This window comes from Cherax quadricarinatus, chromosome 23 (assembly GCF_038502225.1).
Source record: "Cherax quadricarinatus isolate ZL_2023a chromosome 23, ASM3850222v1, whole genome shotgun sequence".
Lineage (NCBI taxonomy): Eukaryota > Metazoa > Arthropoda > Malacostraca > Decapoda > Parastacidae > Cherax > Cherax quadricarinatus.
In genome coordinates this window covers 28,180,153-28,200,303 of record NC_091314.1, presented here as the reverse complement: position 1 = coordinate 28,200,303, position 20,151 = coordinate 28,180,153, and the positions used below count along the sequence as shown (strand labels likewise).

The 20,151-nt window shown below is 41.7% G+C and overlaps 1 protein-coding gene across 2 annotated transcripts in view; it reads right to left on the bottom strand.

Annotated features, from left to right (window-relative positions):
- The window catches only part of toy (twin of eyeless), a 562,297-nt gene that overhangs the window by 18,715 nt on the left and 523,431 nt on the right, over positions 1 to 20,151 (bottom strand). For both annotated transcript variants that reach the window (XM_070088032.1, XM_053772308.2), the window contains one exon: positions 3,312 to 3,559. In XM_070088032.1, the coding sequence (XP_069944133.1) occupies positions 3,312 to 3,559 (248 nt within the window). The remainder of the gene's footprint in view (positions 1 to 3,311; positions 3,560 to 20,151) is intronic.

The following is a 20,151-nucleotide window of genomic DNA, read 5'->3' as shown; positions in this document are numbered from 1 at the left end:
GCATCACCACCGCTACAACCATCACCACCAACACCGCCACCACCAACACCATCACAACCACCACCAGCATCACCAGCACCATCACCGCTAACACCATCACCACCAGCACCACCATCACCAACACCGCCACCACCAACACCAACACCGCCACCACCAGCACCGCCACCACCAGCACCATCACCACCAGCACCATCACCACCAGCACCACCACCCCCTGCACCACCACCACAGGTGACACAGGTGAGTACACGTGTTCAGAATTCCTCCACTTAAACAAGGCAGCGATGAAGGCAGGTGAGAGCAAGACTGGCCTAATATTAAGTCAATATACTCACTGCCTGGCTAATATAACAAATGTTTCCTCTGAGTTCCTCTGATCCTCGCCTCACAAACCACCTTCTAATCATTTTGATCCTGATTTTTCTGTGACCGATCAGCCTCTTATTCCTAGACATTATTTTTGATGCGGAATTAGACACATGTGCAACATCTGGGTATCTTTATTTGTAGACGTTTCACCCTCCAGTGGCTTTATCAATACAAGGACATAATATGAAGACTATAGAATTATATAAAAACCTGAGGTAATCAGTCCCTCAGTCTTCGAGTTGTTATTGTTGACATTGTTAATGCAGGTTTGTTAGGTCAGCGAGTCAGTTGTTCTTCTTCACTCACTGAGGATCTAATTTTTACCATAGATCTCTACATAGAAAATAATATATATGTAAGTGTATATACTAGCTAGATATTATATACGCAAGTATTTGTACACCATAGTTTGTACACAAGCTTACTTACACCACAGGTGCACACAGGTGCATGTGCACCAATGTGTATATACAAGTGGATGTACACAAGATATAGCGTATATACACAAGTGTATGTACATCAGATAAAGTGTATGTGTACACAGTGTCTAAATACTGGTCTGGTTGGTTCATTACCTTACAATAAGCTCTCCCCTCTTGTATATATATAGAACGCTCTATAAACACCTTCCAAAGCTAAAATATTAAAGATTTTGTTTTTACTGGACCCAAACTTTTGTCCACAATGTTGTATTTTTCTGGTCCTGCCCCGAGCTGAGTTGTTCTCCCGTTAATGTGTTAACAAAAGCGGTAAAAACTAGCGCCGTTTTAGGTTAAGTTAAATTAGATGTCTCCACAGCGAGTGTTTAAACGGCACATGTCTCCTTGTGGCACTCAACCCGTTGTTCTCACCTGCACTCGCTCGCCACTAAACTACATTCACTCGTGATCAATCGTCTGCTGAGTGAGTTACTGCTTTAGAAAGATACGTGAGCAGACACTTTGACATATTTATTAGAAAACATTTCGATACTGGAACGCTAATCAAGTTTTGTAATATGTCCTTGTATTTGCTCACGTGAATTTCTAAACTAGTTTGTCGTTATCAATTACCAATGTTTATGATACTGAGTTTTCTATCCTTTCCCTCAGCTTGACTGGCTGTGTGGGTAGCGCCTCCGGAAGGAAGATCCAGCCTCCGTCACTCACTGCCATGAAAGACACACACGAGTTTACCGCTCTCCATAAATATTAAGAGGAATCTTAACCATTCTTTTATTAGTTATTACTAATTTACCTGTAGGTTACCTGTAGGTTACTTGTAGGTTACCTGTAGGTTACTTGTAGGTTACCTGTAGATTACTTATAGGTTACCTGTAGGTTACCTGTAGGTTACCTGTAGGTTAACTGCAAGTTACTTGTAAGTTACCTGTAGGATACCTGGAGGCTACCTCTAACTTACCTGTAAGTTACTTGTAGGTTACCTGGAGGTATATGTCGGTTACTTGTAGGTTACTTGTAGGTCCCAGACCAGACCTGCGTCACACGCCTGGTGTTAGGCCAGACCTGCATCACACGCCTGGTTCCAGACCAGACCTGTATTACACTCCTGGTCTTAGGCCACACCTGCGTCACACACCTGGTCCCAGGCCAGACCTGCGTCACACGCCTGGTCCCGGACCAGACCTGCGTCACATGCCTGGTCCCAGACCAGACCTGCGTCACATGCCTGGTCCAAGACCAGACCTGCGTCACATGCCTGGTCCCAGGCCAGACCTGCGTCACACGCCTGGTCCCAGACCAGACTTGCGTCACACGCCTGGTCCCAGACCAGACCTGCGTCACACTCCTGGTCCCAGACCAGGCCTGTGTCACACGCCTGGTCCCAGAGCAGGCCTGCATCACATGCCTGGTCCCAGACCATTCGTGTGACACAACATGTAGATTTGTCAAGCAGTGAGACAAGAAAGGATCGTGCAGGCAATGTTACGTTATGAAGTTTGATCTGAGGAAGGGGAGGGGATAGCTCCAATTTCTTGAATCAAGAGCCCTTCATCACCATCAAAGGGGAAAGCAGTAGGCATTATTATTATATGTAAGGAGAAACGCTAAACCCTTAGGGAGCAGAGGGCAGCCGTGTGTGACAGTTCGTATATCTCTGAGTGGTTGGGTAAAGAGGGATTAGCTTCTGAGCTTATGGGAGCTTGTGGGAGCTTGTAAGAGCTTGTGGAAGCTTTGAGAAGCATGGGAGAGCTTGTGGGAGCTTTGAGAAGCATGGGAGAGCTTGTGGGAGATTTGAATAGCGTTTGGGAGCGTGTAAGAGAAGCTTGGGGGAACTTGACAGGGCTTGTAGGAGCTTTGGGGAGAGTGTGGGAGCAGGTTGTGGGAGCTTGTGTGATGGGGCTTATAAGTACCGTCTCCGCGAATATGCTGCACTTTTGTCAAGACTGACGGACTGAACACATCGACTCCAACCTTAGGGACTGATTACCTCAAACTCCTCCTCTTATTCCACCTTTTTCCGCATTGGACTAAAGAAGCCACTGTGTGATGAAACGTTTCCAGAATAAGGATACCCAGATGTTGCACAAGTGTCTCATATATCAACGTGTCGGTTTTGTAAACCATTTAATGACATAAGAGGAACCACCAACAGACTCCTGGCTGTCTTGAAGACAAAACTTGATGAAATCCTCAGGTCAGCTCCTGATCAGCCAGGCTGTGATACACACTGTGGACCGCGTGCGGCCAGCGTCGTGTCAACTAAAAACTCGTTCTGTATTACCTCCCTTTATTCCAAGGATTACTTTATACCAAGAATTACTGTTAGTATTATCATGGAGAAGCGCTAAATTGGTATGAGTCCTGCAGCGCCTAGGAAACGGGACGTCATCAGGTTTCGTCCATGGAATTGTAGAATAGATCCAATTCCTTGGATCAAGAGCCCTTTATAAACAAATAAGTCAATAGAGTGATGCAAATTAATAATGCAGGGAGACTCACCTGTGCCAGTTCCATTTGCGGAGGAGGTGGCGGCGGCGTAGGAGGCGGCCGCCGCATGACTGGCGGCGTTGAAGGAGGACACTGCCGCCTGCGACACTGAGTTGCCGCAGGAAGCGAGCTGGGAGGAAGACCGCTGGTACGAGGAGGAGAGGGAGGAGAGCGGGTCGTGGAACATGTAGGGGTAAGCTGAAGCTGCGTCCCTCTGCTGCAGACACGACCCTCCCATGGAGCTCAACGACCCTGACATACTGTAGGGGGAAGAACACACACATGTTACCTCATATTATACTCACTTCTCTATGTTGCACCCATGTATGATACACTCACTTCTCTATGTTGCACCCTTGCATGATACACTCACTTCTCTATGTTGCACCCTTGCATGATACACTCACTTCTCTATGTTGCACCCTTGCATGATACACTCACTTCTCTATGTTGCACCCTTGCATGATACACTCATTTCTCTATGTTGCACCCATGTATGATACACTCACTTCTCTATGTTGCACCCATGTACGATACACTCACTTCTCTTCGTTGCACCCCTGCATGATGCACTCACTTCTCTATGTTGCACCCATATATGATACACTCACTTCTCTATGATGCACCCCTGCATGATGCACTCACTTCTCTATGTTGCACCCCTGCATGATACACTCATTTCTCTATGTTGCACTTCTGCATGATTCATTCACTCTATGTTACACTCATACTGCACTCAATGATGAATGTTACACTAACTGACGTATGTTGCACTCATATATGATGTACTATTGCGTGCACAAAGTGCGCTATGTATTTCATCGGTGTACACAAGACCAACCACAAATCCTGTAATCTTTCATAGCTGTACGCAAGGAAAGCACAGCTATCCAGTGGTGTTATACAAATTAGATAACCTGGTTACCATTAGATATGCCGAGGCATCCTGCCTTGTCAGGGAGGAGTTAAGGGGCCTGGTGTGATTACCTAATTACCTCGTCCGTGATAATAGTTCCAGGAGCCAGACTCTCTCAGACCTTCAGCCGGCATGTATCTCATTGTCCCCTCTGGTTCTATATATATTATTATTATTATTATTATTATTATCACACTGGCCGATTCCCACCAAGGCAGGGTGGCCCGAAAAAGAAAAACTTTCACCATCATTCACTCCATCACTGTCTTGCCAGAATGGTACTTTACACTACAGTTTTTAAACTGCAACATTAACACCCCTCCTTCAGAGTGCAGGCACTGTACTTCCCATCTCCAGGACTCAAGTCCGGCCTGCCGGTTTCCCTGAACCCCTTCATAAATGTTACTTTGCTCACACTCCAACAGCACGTCAAGTATTAAAAACCATTCGTCTCCATTCACTCCTATCAAACACGCTCACGCATGCCTGCTGGAAGTCCAAGCCCCTCGCACACAAAACCTCCTTTACCCCCTCCCTCCAACCTTTCCTAGGCCGACCCCTACCCTGCTTTCCTTCCACTACAGACTGATACACTCTTGAAGTTATTCTGTTTCGCTCCATTCTCTCCACATGTCCGAACCACCTCAGCAACCCTTCCTCAGCCCTCTGGACAACAGTTTTGGTAATCCCGCACCTCCTCCTAACTTCCAAACTGCGAATTCTCTGCATTATGTTCACACCACACATTGCCCTCAGACATGACATCTCCACTGCCTCCAGCCTTCTCCTCGCTGCAACATTCATCACCCATGCTTCACACCCATATAAGAGCGTTGGTAAAACTATGCTCTCATACATTCCCCTCTTTGCCTCCAAGGACAAAGTTCTTTGTCTCCACAGACTCCTAAGTGTACCACTCACCCTTTTCCCCTCATCAATTCTATGATTCACCTCATCTTTCATAGACCCATCCGCTGACACGTCCACTCCCAAATATCTGAATACATTCACCTCCTCCATACTCTCTCCCTCCAATCTGATATCCAGTCTTTCATCACCTAATCTTTTTGTTATCCTCATAATCTTACTCTTTCCTGTATTCACTTTCAATGTTCTTCTTTTGCACACCCTACCAAATTCATCCACCAATCTCTGCAACTTCTCTTCAGAATCTCCCAAGAGCACAGTGTCATCAGCAAAGAGCAACTGTGACAACTCCCACTTTATGTGTGATTTTTTATCTTTTAACTCCACGCCTCTTGCCAAGACCCTCGCATTTACTTCTCTTACAACCCCATCTATAAATATATTAAACAACCACGGTGACATCACACATCCTTGTCTAAGGCCTACTTTTACTGGGAAATAATTTCCCTCTTTCCTACATACTCTAACTTGAGCCTCACTATCCTCGTAAAAACTCTTCACTGCTTTCAGTAACCTACCTCCTACACCATACACCTGCAACATCTGCCACATTGCCCCCCTATCCACCCTGTCATACGCCTTTTCCAAATCCATAAATGCCACAAAGACCTCTTTAGCCTTATCTAAATACTGTTCACTTATATGTTTCACTGTAAACACCTGGTCCACACACCCCCTACCTTTCCTAAAGCCTCCTTGTTCATCTGCTATCCTATTCTCCGTCTTACTCTTAATTCTTTCAATAATAACTCTACCATACACTTTGCCAGGTATACTCAACAGACTTATCCCCCTATAATTTTTGCACTCTCTTTTATCCCCTTTGCCTTTATACAAAGGAACTATGCATGCTCTCTGCCAATCCCTAGGTACCTTACCCTCTTCCATACATTTATTAAATAATTGCACCAACCACTCCAAAACTATATCCCCACCTGCTTTTAACATTTCTATCTTTATCCCATCAATCCCGGCTGCCTTACCCCCTTTCATTTTACCTACTGCCTCACGAACTTCCCCCACACTCACAACTGGCTCTTCCTCACTCCTACAAGATGTTGTTCCTCCTTGCCCTATACACGAAATCACAGCTTCCCTATCTTCATCAACATTTAACAATTCCTCAAAATATTCCCTCCATCTTCCCAATACCTCTAACTCTCCATTTAATAACTCTCCTCTCCTATTTTTAACTGACAAATCCATTTGTTCTCTAGGCTTTCTTAACTTATTAATCTCACTCCAAAACTTTTTCTTATTTTCAACAAAATTTGTTGATAACATCTCACCCACTCTCTCATTTGCTCTCTTTTTACATTGCTTCACCACTCTCTTAACCTCTCTCTTTTTCTCCATATACTCTTCCCTCCTTGCATCACTTCTACTTTGTAAAAACTTCTCATATGCTAACTTTTTCTCCCTTACTACTCTCTTCACATCATCATTCCACCAATCGCTCCTCTTCCCTCCCGCATCCACTTTCCTGTAACCACAAACTTCTGCTGAACACTCTAACACTACATTTTTAAACCTACCCCATACCTCTTCGACCCCATTGCCTATGCTCTCATTAGCCCATCTATCCTCCAATAGCTGTTTATATCTTACCCTAACTGCGTCCTGTTTTAGTTTATAAACCTTCACCTCTCTCTTCCCTGATGCTTCTATTCTCCTTGTATCCCATCTACCTTTTACTCTCAGTGTAGCTACAACTAGAAAGTGATCTGATATATCTGTGGCCCCTCTATAAACATGTACATCCTGAAGTCTACTCAACAGTCTTTTATCTACCAATACATAATCCAACAAACTACTGTCATTTCGCCCTACATCATATCTTGTATACTTATTTATCCTCTTTTTCTTAAAATATGTATTACCTATAACTAAACCCCTTTCTATACAAAGTTCAATCAAAGGGCTCCCATTATCATTTACACCTGGCACCCCAAACTTACCTACCACACCCTCTCTAAAAGTTTCTCCTACTTTAGCATTCAGGTCTCCTACCACAATTACTCTCTCACTTGGTTCAAAGGCTCCTATACATTCACTTAACATCTCCCAAAATCTCTCTCTCTCCTCTGCATTCCTCTCTTCTCCAGGTGCATACACGCTTATTATGACCCACTTCTCGCATCCAACCTTTACTTTAATCCACATAATTCTTGAATTTACACATTCATATTCTCTTTCCTCCTTCCGTAACTGATCATTCAACATTACTGCTACCCCTTCCTTTGCTCTAACTCTCTCAGATACTCCAGATTTAATCCCATTTATTTCCCCCCACCGAAACTCCCCTACCCCCTTCAGCTTTGTTTCGCTTAGGGCCAAGACATCCAACTTCTTTTCATTCATAACATCAGCAATCATCTGTTTCTTGTCATCCGCACTACATCCACGCACATTTAAGCATCCCAGTTTTATAAAGTTTTTCTTCTTCTCTTTTTTAGTAAATGTCTACAGGAGAAGGGGTTACTAGCCCATTGCTCCCGGCATTTTAGTCGCCTCATACGACACGCATGGCTTATGGAGGAAAGATTCTTTTCCACTTCCCCATGGACAATAGAAGAAATAAAGAGGAACAAGAGCTATTTAGAAAAAGGAGAAAAACCTAGATGTATGTATATATATATATGCATGTGCGTGTCTGTGAAGTGTGACCAAAGTGTAAGTAGGAGTAGCAAGATATCCCTGTTATCTAGCGTGTTTATGAGACAGAAAAAGAAACCAACAATCCTACCATCATGCAAAACAGTTACAGGTTTCTGTTTCACAGTCATCTGGCAGGACGGTAGTACTTCCCTGGGTGGTTGCTGTCTACCAACCTACTACATATATATATTTATATATATATTTATATATATATATTTATATATTTATATATATATTTATATATTTATATATATATTTATATATATATTTATATATATATATTTATATATATATATATATATTTATATATATATATTTATATATATATATTTATATATATATATATATATATATATATATATATATGAATAACTAAAGTGTAATAAACACCTGTCGATGCTCAGTAATAACCCACATGGACACAGAAACTCAAGAGGTTAATTGATCTGTATATTTCGATCCCCTTCTGGGATCCTCTTCAGCTGAGGAGGATCCCAGATCACAATTAGCTCACTTGTGGGCTAGTTATGATCTGGCCCACTTGTGGGCTACTTAGAATTATTAAACCTATCCTTAAAGTTACCCAAATTGCTCGTCTCATTGACACTGCTTGGCAGATTGGTTTAATACCTTAGTCATTTTAATCTGTTACTGTCAAGATGTCTGAATATGTGGGTGGGTGTGAGTTAGACTTGCCCAGGCTCGGCCAGTAGACTTACAACAGGGCTACACTATTCTCTTCTTATACTTCTACGTTCTGCTTATGTGTATGTGTCTCTAAGTAGTTTATATGGAGACAACCTTTATATAAAAAAGGTGAAGACAGCTTGAATTAAAGACAGTAGAGACAGCTTACACTGTGCAATGATATGTATAATAATTATAATTCCTTATATATGTATAATAATTATCTGTTTATATGAATAATAATAATATGTATAATGTGCCAGGACTATGGTTCGAGTCCCCGTCCATTCTTCTCTTTATATGTTGATATTCACTACAGCTTGAGTTTATATAAGACAATAAATTAAAAATAATAATATAAATAATATTTATTTTTTTATTAACACATCGGCCGTCTCCCACCAAGGCAGGGTGGCCCGAAAAAGAAAAACTTCCATCATAATTCACTCCATCACTGTCTTGCCAGAGGCGCGCTTACACTACAGTTATAAAACTGCAACATTAACACCCTCCTTCAGAGTGCAGACACTGTACTTCCCATCTCCAGGACTCAAGTCCGGCCTGCCGGTTTCCCTGAATTCCTTCATAAATGTTACCTTGCTCACACTCCAACAGCACGTCAAGTCCTGAAAACCATTTGTCTCCATTTGCTCTTATCTAACACGCTGAAGTATGCTTGCTGGCAGTCCAAGCCCCTCGCACACAAAACCTCCTTTACCCCTCCCACCAACCTCTCCTAGGCTGACTCCTACCCCGCCTTCCCTCCACTGCAGATTTATACATTCTTAAAGTCATTCTATTTTGTTCCATCCTCTCTACATGTAATAAAATAATAATAACATGTAATAAAATATAATAATAATAATAATAATAATAATAATAATAATAATAATAATAATAACATATAAGTAATAATAATAATAAAAATGCATAAACATTTCGCGATATAATGAGCAAGCATTGAATAGCCTGTGTTGGAACATGTGATAGAAGGTAGAGACAATGTTAGCTAGATTCCTCTAATATATAATAATATCTGTCTCAGTAAAGTTGCTGCTATTGTTGCTGCTGTTGTTGCTGCTGCAGTTGCTGCTGTTGTTGCTGCTGTTTCTACTGCTCTCTCACCTGGGTCAACAATGGGTCACTCAAACCAATATTTAAGTTTTATACCAGTACTGCAACCCTTCACCATAAAATACTCTGAGGCATGACAATCATCATACCGTGACTACAACAATTTAACACTCACCCACAGTACTGTGACTGCAACAGTTCAACACTAACCCACAATACCGTGACTACAACAATTCAGCATTAACCCACAGTGCAGTGACTGCAACAATTCAACACTAACCCACACATTGGCGGTGAAATCAAACGACGTCGTATCGGTTCATCCTGATGGAAAGAGTTTAGGTGACAACCAGAGGTTAAAGTGTGAGAGAAACAGTACAAGAAGTAGAACTATGATAACTGGAAATGAAGCATAAGAGGATATGAGAATGTACTGTAGCGGTAATACACCCAGATGTTACATATGTGAGGTAAGACACCCAGGTGTTACATATGTGAGGTAAGACACCCAGGTGTTACATATGTGAGGTAAGACACCCAGGTGTTACATATGTGAGGTAAGACACCCAGGTGTTACATATGTGAGGTAAGACACCCAGGTGTTACATATGTGAGGTAAGACACCCAGGTGTTACATATGTGAGGTAAGACACCCAGATGTTACATATGTGAGGTAAGACACCCAGGTGTTACATATGTGAGGTAAGACACCCAGGTGTTACATATGTGAGGTAAGACACCCAGATGTTACATATGTGAGGTAAGACACCCAGGTGTTACATATGTGAGGAAAGACACCCAGGTGTTACATATGTGAGGTAAGACACCCAGGTGTTACATATGTGAGGTAAGACACCCAGGTGTTACATATGTGAGGTAAGACACCCAGGTGTTACATATGTGAGGTAAGACACCCAGGTGTTACATATGTGAGGTAAGACACCCAGATGTTACATATGTGAGGTAAGACACCCAGGTGTTACATATGTGAGGTAAGACACCCAGGTGTTACATATGTGAGGTAAGACACCCAGATGTTACATATGTGAGGTAAGACACCCAGATGTTACATATACCAGGTAAGACACCCAGGTGTTACATATGCCAAGTAAGACACCCAGGTGTTACATATGCCAGGTAAGACACCCAGGTGTTACATATGTGAGGTAAGACACCCAGGTGTTATATATGCCAGGCAAGACACCCAGGTGTTACATATGTGAGGTAAGACACCCAGATGTTACATATGTGAGGTAAGACACCCAGGTGTTATATATGCCAGGCAAGACACCCAGGTGTTACATATGTGAGGTAAGACACCCAGATGTTACATATGTGAGGTAAGACACCCAGGTGTTACATATGCCAGGTAAGACACCCAGGTGTTACATATGCCAGGTAAGACACCAAGATGTTACATATGCCAGGTAAGACACCCAGGTGTTACATATGCCAGGTAAGACACCAAGATGTTATATATGCCAGGTAAGACACCCAGATGTTACATATGCCAGGTAAGACACCCAGATGTTACATATGCCAGGCAAGACACCCAGGTGTTACATATGCCAGGTAAGACACCCAGGTGTTACATATGATAGGTAAGACACCCAGATGTTACATATGCCAGGTAAGACACCCAGGTGTTACATATGATAGGTAAGACACCCAGATGTTACATATGCCATGTAAGACACCCAGGTGTTACATATGATAGGTAAGACACCCAGATGTTACATATGCCAGGCAAGACACCCAGGTGTTATATATGATAAATAAGACACCCAGATGTTACATATGCCAGGTAAGACACCCATGTGTTACATATGATAGGTAAGACACCCAGATGTTACATATGCCAGATAAGACATCCAGGTGTTATATATGATAGGTAAGACACCCAGATGTTACATGTGCCAGGTAAGACACCCAGGTGTTACATATGATAGGTAAGACACCCAGATGTTACACATGCCAGGTAAGAAACCCAGGTGTTACATATAATAGGTAAGACACACAGATGTTACATACCCAGATGTTACATATGCCAGACAAGACACCCAGATGTTACATATGATAGGTAAGACACCCAGATGTTACATATGCCAGGTAAGACACCCAGGTGCTACATATGATAGGTAAGACACCCAGATGTTACATATGCCAGGCAAGACACCCAGATGTTACATATGATAGGTAAGACACCCAGATGTTACATATGCCAGGTAAGACACCCAGGTGTTACATATGCCAGGTAAAACACCCAGATGTTACATATGCCAGGTAAGACACCCAGATGTTACATATGCCAGGTAAGGCACCCAGGTGTTACATATGATAGGTAAGGCACCCAAGTGTTACATATGCTAGGTAAGACACCCAGATGTTTCATATGCCAGGTAAGACACCCAGATGTTACATATGCCAGGTAAGACACCCAGATGTTACATGTGCCAGGTAAGACACCCAGGTGTTACATATGCCAGGTAAGACACCAAGGTGTTACATATGCCAGGTAAGACACCCAGATGTTACATATGCCAGGTAAGACACCCAGGTGTTACATATGCCAGGTAAGACACCCAGGTGTTACATATGCCAGGTAAGACACCCAGGTGTTACATATGCCAGGTAAGACATCCAGATGTTAAATATGCCAGGTAAGACACCCAGATGTTACATATGCCAGGTAAGACACCCAGGTGTTACATATGCCAGGTAAGGCACCCAGGTGTTACATATGATAGGTAAGGCACCCAGGTGTTACATATGTCAGGTAAGACACCCAAATGTTACATATACAAGGTAAGACACCCAGATGTTACGTATGCCAGGTAAGACACCCAGGTGTTACATATGCCAGGTAAGATACCCAGGTGTTACATATGCCAGGTAAGACACCCAGATGTTACATATGCCAGGTAAGACACCCAGGTGTTACATATGCCAGGTAAGGCACCCAGGTGTTACATATGATAGGTAAGGCACCCAGGTGTTACATATGCCAGGTAAGACACCCAAATGTTACATATACCAGGTAAGACACCCAGATGTTACGTATGCCAGGTAAGACACCCAGGTGTTACATATGCCAGGTAAGACACCCAGGTGTTACATATGCCAGGTAAGACACCCAGGTGTTACATATGCCAGGTAAGACACCCAGATGTTACATATGCCAGGTAAGACACCCAGGTGTTACATATGCCAGGTAAGATACCCAGGTGTTACATATGCCAGGTAAGACACCCAGGTGTTACAAATACCAGGTAAGACACCCAGGTGTTACATATGCCAGGTAAGACACCCAGGTGTTACATTTGCCAGGTAAGACACCCAGGTGTTACATATGCCAGGTAAGACACCCAGGTGTCACATATGCCAGGTAAGACACCCAGGTGTTACATATGCCAGGTAAGACACCTAGGTGTTACATATGCCAGGTAAGACACCCAGGTGTTACATATGCCAGATAAGACACCCAGGTGTTACATATGCCAGGTAAGACACCTAGGTGTTACATATGCCAGGTAAGACACCCAGGTGTCACATATGCCAGGTAAGACACCCAGGTGTTACATATGCCAGGTAAGACACCTAGGTGTTACATATGCCAGGTAAGACACCCAGGTGTTACATATGCCAGGTAAGACACCCAGGTGTTACATATGCCAGGTAAGACACCCAGGTGTTACATATGCCAGGTAAGACACCCAGGTGTTACATATGCCAGGTAAGACACCTAGGTGTTACATATGCCAGGTAAGACACCTAGGTGTTACATATGCCAGGTAAGACACCCAGGTGTTACATATGCCAGGTAAGACACCCAGGTGTTACATATGCCAGGTAAGACACCCAGGTGTTACATATGCCAGGTAAGACACCTAGGTGTTACATATGCCAGGTAAGACACCTAGGTGTTACATATGCCAGGTAAGACACCCAGGTGTTACATATGCCAGGTAAGACACCCAGGTGTTACATATGCCAGGTAAGACACCCAGGTGTTACATATGCAGGGTAAGACACCTAGGTGTTACATATGCAATTTCTTAAGCAGATGAGGAGGACGTTATTGCTCCAGTCACCGAAAAAGTAAAAAAATGATAAGAATGTGAGTTTACTGTTGTATAATCAAATGATAACAGACCGAATTTTATATAAAGATAATCTACGAGTTGACTAGATTATTATTATTATAATCCTCATTGTTTTGTTATTATTATTATTATTATTATTATTATTATTATTATTATTATTATTATTATTATTATATTCATGGGAAAGCGGTAAACCCGTAGGGTACAATAACTAGCCCTTGATATAGAATGTATTAGAGTCCAGTATTCACAATCAGTCATCCTGGCTCTCTGTAACACTCACAATCAATCATAATGACTCTCTGTAACACTCACAATCAGTTATCCTGTCTCTCTGTAACACTCACAATCGGTCATCCTGGCTCTCTGTAACACTCACAATCAGTCATCCTGGCTCTCTGTAACACTCACAATCAGTCATCCTGGCTCTCTGTAACACTCACAATCAGTCATCCTGGTTCTCTGTAACACTCACAATCATTCATCCTGGTTCTCTGTAACACTCACAATCAGTCATCCTGGCTCTCTGTAACACTCACAATCAGTCATCCTGGTTCTCTGTAACACTCACAATCAGTCATCCTGGCTCTCTGTAACACTCACAATCAGTCATCCTGGCTCTCTGTAACACTCACAATCAGTCATCCTGGCTCTCTGTAACACTCACAATCAATCGTAATGACTCTCTGTAACACTCACAATCAGTTATCCTGTCTCTCTGTAACACTCACAATCGGTCATCCTGGCTCTCTGTAACACTCACAATCAGTCATCCTGGCTCTCTGTAACACAATCATTCATCCTGGTTCTCTGTAACACTCACAATCAGTCATCCTGGTTCTCTGTAATGCTCACAATCAGTCATCCTGGCTCTCTGTAGCACTCACAATCAGTCACCCTGGTTCTCTGTAACACTCACAACCAGTCACCCTGTCTCTCTGTAACACTCACAATCAGTCATCCTGGCTCTCTGTAACACTCACAATCAATCACCCTGGCTCTCTGTAACACTCACAATCAATCGTAATGGCTCTCTGTAACACTCACAATCAGTCATCCTGGCTCTCTGTAACACTCACAATCAGTCACCCTGGCTCTCTGTAACACTCACAATCAATCGTAATGGCTCTCTGTAACACTCACAATCAATCGTAATGGCTCTCTGTAACACTCACAATCAGTCATCCTGTCTCTCTGTAGTCCCATCGTATTCCACTTGAACCTGGTACTAGACCTATCTATATACCTGCGTACAGAATGCCTCATTCACAAGTTGCTGTCGCAGAAGAATTGATCAATCAAATGCTTGATGATGGAGTTATTGCACCTAGCAATTCACCTTGGAATGCGTCCTTGATCCTAGTACCTAAGAATGATGGTACTTGGCGCCCAGTGATTGACTTTAGGAAGTTAAATGCGAAAACTATCCCAGATCGCTTCCCACTTCCTGTACTGGGTGATCTTTTACGTAACATCGGAGATAACAAAGTCTTTTCAACCCTGGACTTGTTACAAGGGTTTTGGCAAGTCCCTCTTCACGAGGACAGCCAAGAGCTAACTGCATTCTCCACGCCTACAGGTCATTATCACTTCCTCTGTATGGCGTTTGGATTACGATCCTCCCCTATCTTTAGAGGTCTCACAAGATCTCTAAATCCACCATTGTTCCTCATCATCCTGCCAGCAATGGGTTAGCGGAACGTACCAATAAGAAAGTACTTGATGTCTTGAGAGCCACTATCAATCCCAACAGTGAAACTTGGGACGAAGTTATACCTGATGTGCAGTGTGCTATAAATTCTGCTTACAATGTTTCTATAGGTGACACTCCACATTATGCATTGTATGGTGTAGATAAACGTTTGCCTTATGAGTTGCTATATTCTAATCCGAAGCCAAATTACAACCCTGATGATTTCATAGCAACTCGTACCAGCTTAGCTCAAAGTGTTTTTAGAAGAATCCGTGAAACACTTCATAAATCAACAGCAGAATTTACAAGAGTCGCAAACACTCGAGCAAAGCCATCCAAAATCAAAGTAGGTTCGAGAGTTATGCTGACTAACTTTAACAAAACGTCTGCAATGCCTAAGCTTGATCAAAAGTTTGTTGGTCCTTATCGAGTAGTTGAACATATCACTGGTAATAAGTATAAGGTTATAGAAATTAGTACTGATCAGTATAAAGAATCGCATTTAGATCATATGAAGTTAGTATGTGATGATAATGATGCTCCAACCCAGACTAATGTGACAGACTCTGACAATCCTCCTGATCCTGTACTCTCTACCTCTGATACTCAGTCAGACGATCAACCTGAATGTCGTTATTCCCTACGTACACGACAGGTATTGAGAAATCCTCAAGTATCATTTGTTACTTCCAATTCAGATTTGCCTCAAATACAGCATGAGTTAGCCAGTGCAACAGAGTTTGATTCTCCCAGAGATGACACCCATTCTGCATATATCAATCTCACCCTAGCAGAGTTGGGGTTAAATGTAAATAACCTGTATAGATGAATAATTACAGTATCAACTTATCAGTATTCAAGAATTTTTTTTTTTTGTGTTCACGTTCTCTCCGAATTCTGAGAGTTAACAGTCTAGATTTGAGTGCACCGAATCTGCCTTTCTGTTAAACACTTCTTTCTTTGTATATATTCCTTCCTCAGAATCCGTAGATCACATGAATACAGATCGATTGATCAAATTTTTTTTTATCGCTTCTATTGTGTAATCCCAACGTTGAGTTTCATTCGATGAGTTGTGCTATATTATACCTTGTATTGCATTACAGTTTTATTACAGTTTCAATTATGTAAGCTTCCATTCCAATATTCTACTTATGTATGTTATAATGTTCAATTGTTGTGTACTTTGACATTGTATAGAATCAGCCCAAGCCGTACACCTGCCGTCTCTAGTTTGTATCAGTTGTATGTCGGGACGAGATATGTTAGCGTCGCCGAGCTCTCAGTAGTAGTACCAGTTCCTAGTAACCAGTTACCAGTAACCAGTATACCAGTAGATGACTCACTACCAACCGTCTGTGTGAATCATTGACTGTATTCATATTGCTGCTGACCATAGCAGGATTTCAAACACCCTCACCCATAGGCACTATGGGTCAGTCGAAGATAGGCAGCAGAGAGGCAGGTCGGCTGTTGGCGCTTTCCATACTTCCCGTTATATATTATACGTACTACCAGCCTACGTGAGTATTTTTACCCATCCACGTATCGAAAATCCCACATGACAATCCTGTCTCTCTGTAACACTCACAATCAGTCATCCTGGCTCTCTGTAACACTCACAATCAGTCATCCTGGTTCTCTGTAACACTCACAATCAATCGTAATGGCTCTCTGTAACACTCACAATCAGTCACCCTGGCTCTCTGTAACACTCACAATCAATCGTAATGGCTCTCTGTAACACTCACAATCAGTCATCCTGGTTCTCTGTAACACTCACAATCAGTCATCCTGGTTCTCTGTAACACTCACAATCAGTCATCCTGGTTCTCTGTAACACACAATCAGTCATCCTGGTTCTCTGTAACACACAATCAGTCATCCTGGTTCTCTGTAACACACAATCAGTCATCCTGGTTCTCTGTAACACTCACAATACTTATGCAAATAAATTTGATCAACTCTGATTATTATACTAAATAAAAAGTGTAACACAAAACGGCTCTTGTGTTGAAATAAAACACCGTCAGATGTGTTGAAGTATAAGTTTTAAAACTAAACTCAAACTTTCAGGAACAAAAGAAAAAACGTATGTTGTATTTTTACAAGAATCAGAGATAAGTGAACGCAATTTATATATATATATATATATATATATATATATATATATATATATATATATATATATATATATATATATATATATATATATATATATATATATATATATATATACATATATTATATATATATATATATATATATATATATATATGTCGTGCCGAATATGTAAAACTGGTCAATTAGCAAGAACTCATTTAAAATTAAGTCCTTTCTAAAATTTTCTCTTATACGTTTAAAGATATATTTTTTCATTAATGTTAATGCATTTTTTTTTAATTTTGCTCCAAAAGAATCTTAGAAAACTTACCTAACCTTATTATAACAAGAACAATTTATTATAGCTTAACCCAACTACATATATTTTAGATTTGTTTACAATAATTTAATACAAAACAAACACAGTGAAATATATTTTTTTAGTTAGGTTCAGAATGATTTTGGCGAAATTATTGCATACACAAATTTTCGCTTGTCCTATATGGCAAGATGAGCGTTGCTATTTAAGCCAAGATCGCAAGTTCTGCCTATTCGGCACGACATATATATATGTATATATATATATATATATATATATATATATATATATATATATATATATATATATATATATATATAAATATATATATATATATATATATATATATTATTTAATTAGTTTTAGGTTATGTCTATCGCGCGAAGGTTATTTCATCTCTATGATAACACCAATGATGATGATAACATCAGTAATGATAACATCAATGATGATAACATCAATGATGATAATATAAGTGATGATAACATCAATGATGTTAACGTCAATAACGTTAACGTCAGTGATGTTGACATCTAGAATGTTATCATCAAGGATAATTCAGTGTTTAAGACAGGGGTTTGTTTGACAGTTGTAATGGTTGTTGTCATCAGGTGTGTTATTAAGGTCACAAGTCACATTAACATCAAGATTTACATTAATCTCAGTTAGTGATCATACGCTGTGCTCCCCACGGAATCTTGGCGGTCAAAATAATGCACATTTGGTAACTAAATAGTTTAGGCGTAAGAAATAAGTAGATTCAGGCCCCGAGAAGCATTTTGGTGACATAATTAATGTGAATCTGGAGACCTACTGAATTTTGAAGGGAGAAATATCGTGATTTTTGGCTTCGCAGTGTTTTTGGCGTGTAACTAAGGTGATTTTTGGCAGCCATAAGTTTTTCGGAGCCTAAAAGATTTTTTGTCACTAAGAAAAGAACAAATTGGGGGAGCCCAAAACGTTATGATCGGGAGAAATAACGTGAATTTGCAACTCAAAAGGAAAAAAAAAAAAAGCTCAAAGTTGGTTATTTCCATAGGCAATAAAGATGGTGGGACTGACGCGTTAAGCAATCACTTGTGGTAATCCTGGTCACGTGACCTGTGATGAGGTTGTTACACCCCAACGAGCAATTACTCGTCTTATTATTGCCCCTCGTCAGTCTTCCTCAGAACTGAGACCTTAACCGGATCACCCATTCAATTCCCAGTTGTGCCAGTCACCACAACCCTGGACCGGGAGGCAACCTTAGAGTGCTCCAGCTGGGAAGGAACCCAGGTAATCCGGGACTGAGGAGGAACTAAGAAAAGCAGGAACTGAGGAGGAACTGGGAAGGCGAGGAAAGGAACCACCACCGAGGATGATGGTGCTCATACAAGGTGTTGAAGTTCGTCAGACTGAGCTGACAGATTTCAGCAGGATAATAAGGATACCGTCAAGTATTCCAGCAAAGGTTAAGCTACATGGGCTTCAAAAGGCTTCTTTCCAGTAGAGCTGGAGTTACTATCACCTGGTAAGTACCGTTTCTCAAGACATCATATGACACACACACGAGAAACTGAATTTTTATAAAGATATCCCGATCACCCCAGAGTGGAAGCAAGAGAAATTACACACAGGAGACAGAGGAAAGAAAGAGATGTAGGAAGAGAGAAGTGGCAGGATAGATGACAGGAATAAGGGAGGGGTCAGGAGGTGGCAGGGTGGGTGAGGGAGCGTTCAGGGGATACAGAGGTTAGGAAGGGGTAAAGGGTGGGCAAGGGAGGGGTCACGGGGTGGGGATCCAGGGGTCGCTGTTCATATAGTCATAATCCTAGACACGTGACAGGATGACAGACAACTATGGTCCCTAGTGCAACCTCAGTATCTCCCTCCCGTCTTCCCTCCCTCCCTCCCTCCCGTCCTCCCTCCCTCCCTCCCTCCCTCCCTCCCTCCTTCCCTCCCTCCCTGTCTCTCCCTCGCTTCATGGACATAGAAATTATCAACGCCTTTTATCCGTCCAGTTATTGTTGTGTTTTATGTTTATTCATAACATCAGCGGCAAACTGATGCATTAACCATGATACCGAACACACAGTAGTGATACCGAACACAGTAGTGATACTGAACACAGTAGTGATACCGAACACAGTAGTGATACCGAACACAGTAGTGATACTGAACACAGTAGTGATACTGAACACACAGTAGTGATACTGAACACACAGTAGTGATACCGAACACACAGTAGTGATACTGAACACACAGTAGTGATACTGAACACACAGTAGTGATACTGAACACACAGTATTGATACCGAACACACAGTAGTGATACTGAACACACAGTAGTGATACTGAACACACAGTAGTGATACTGAACACACAGTAGTG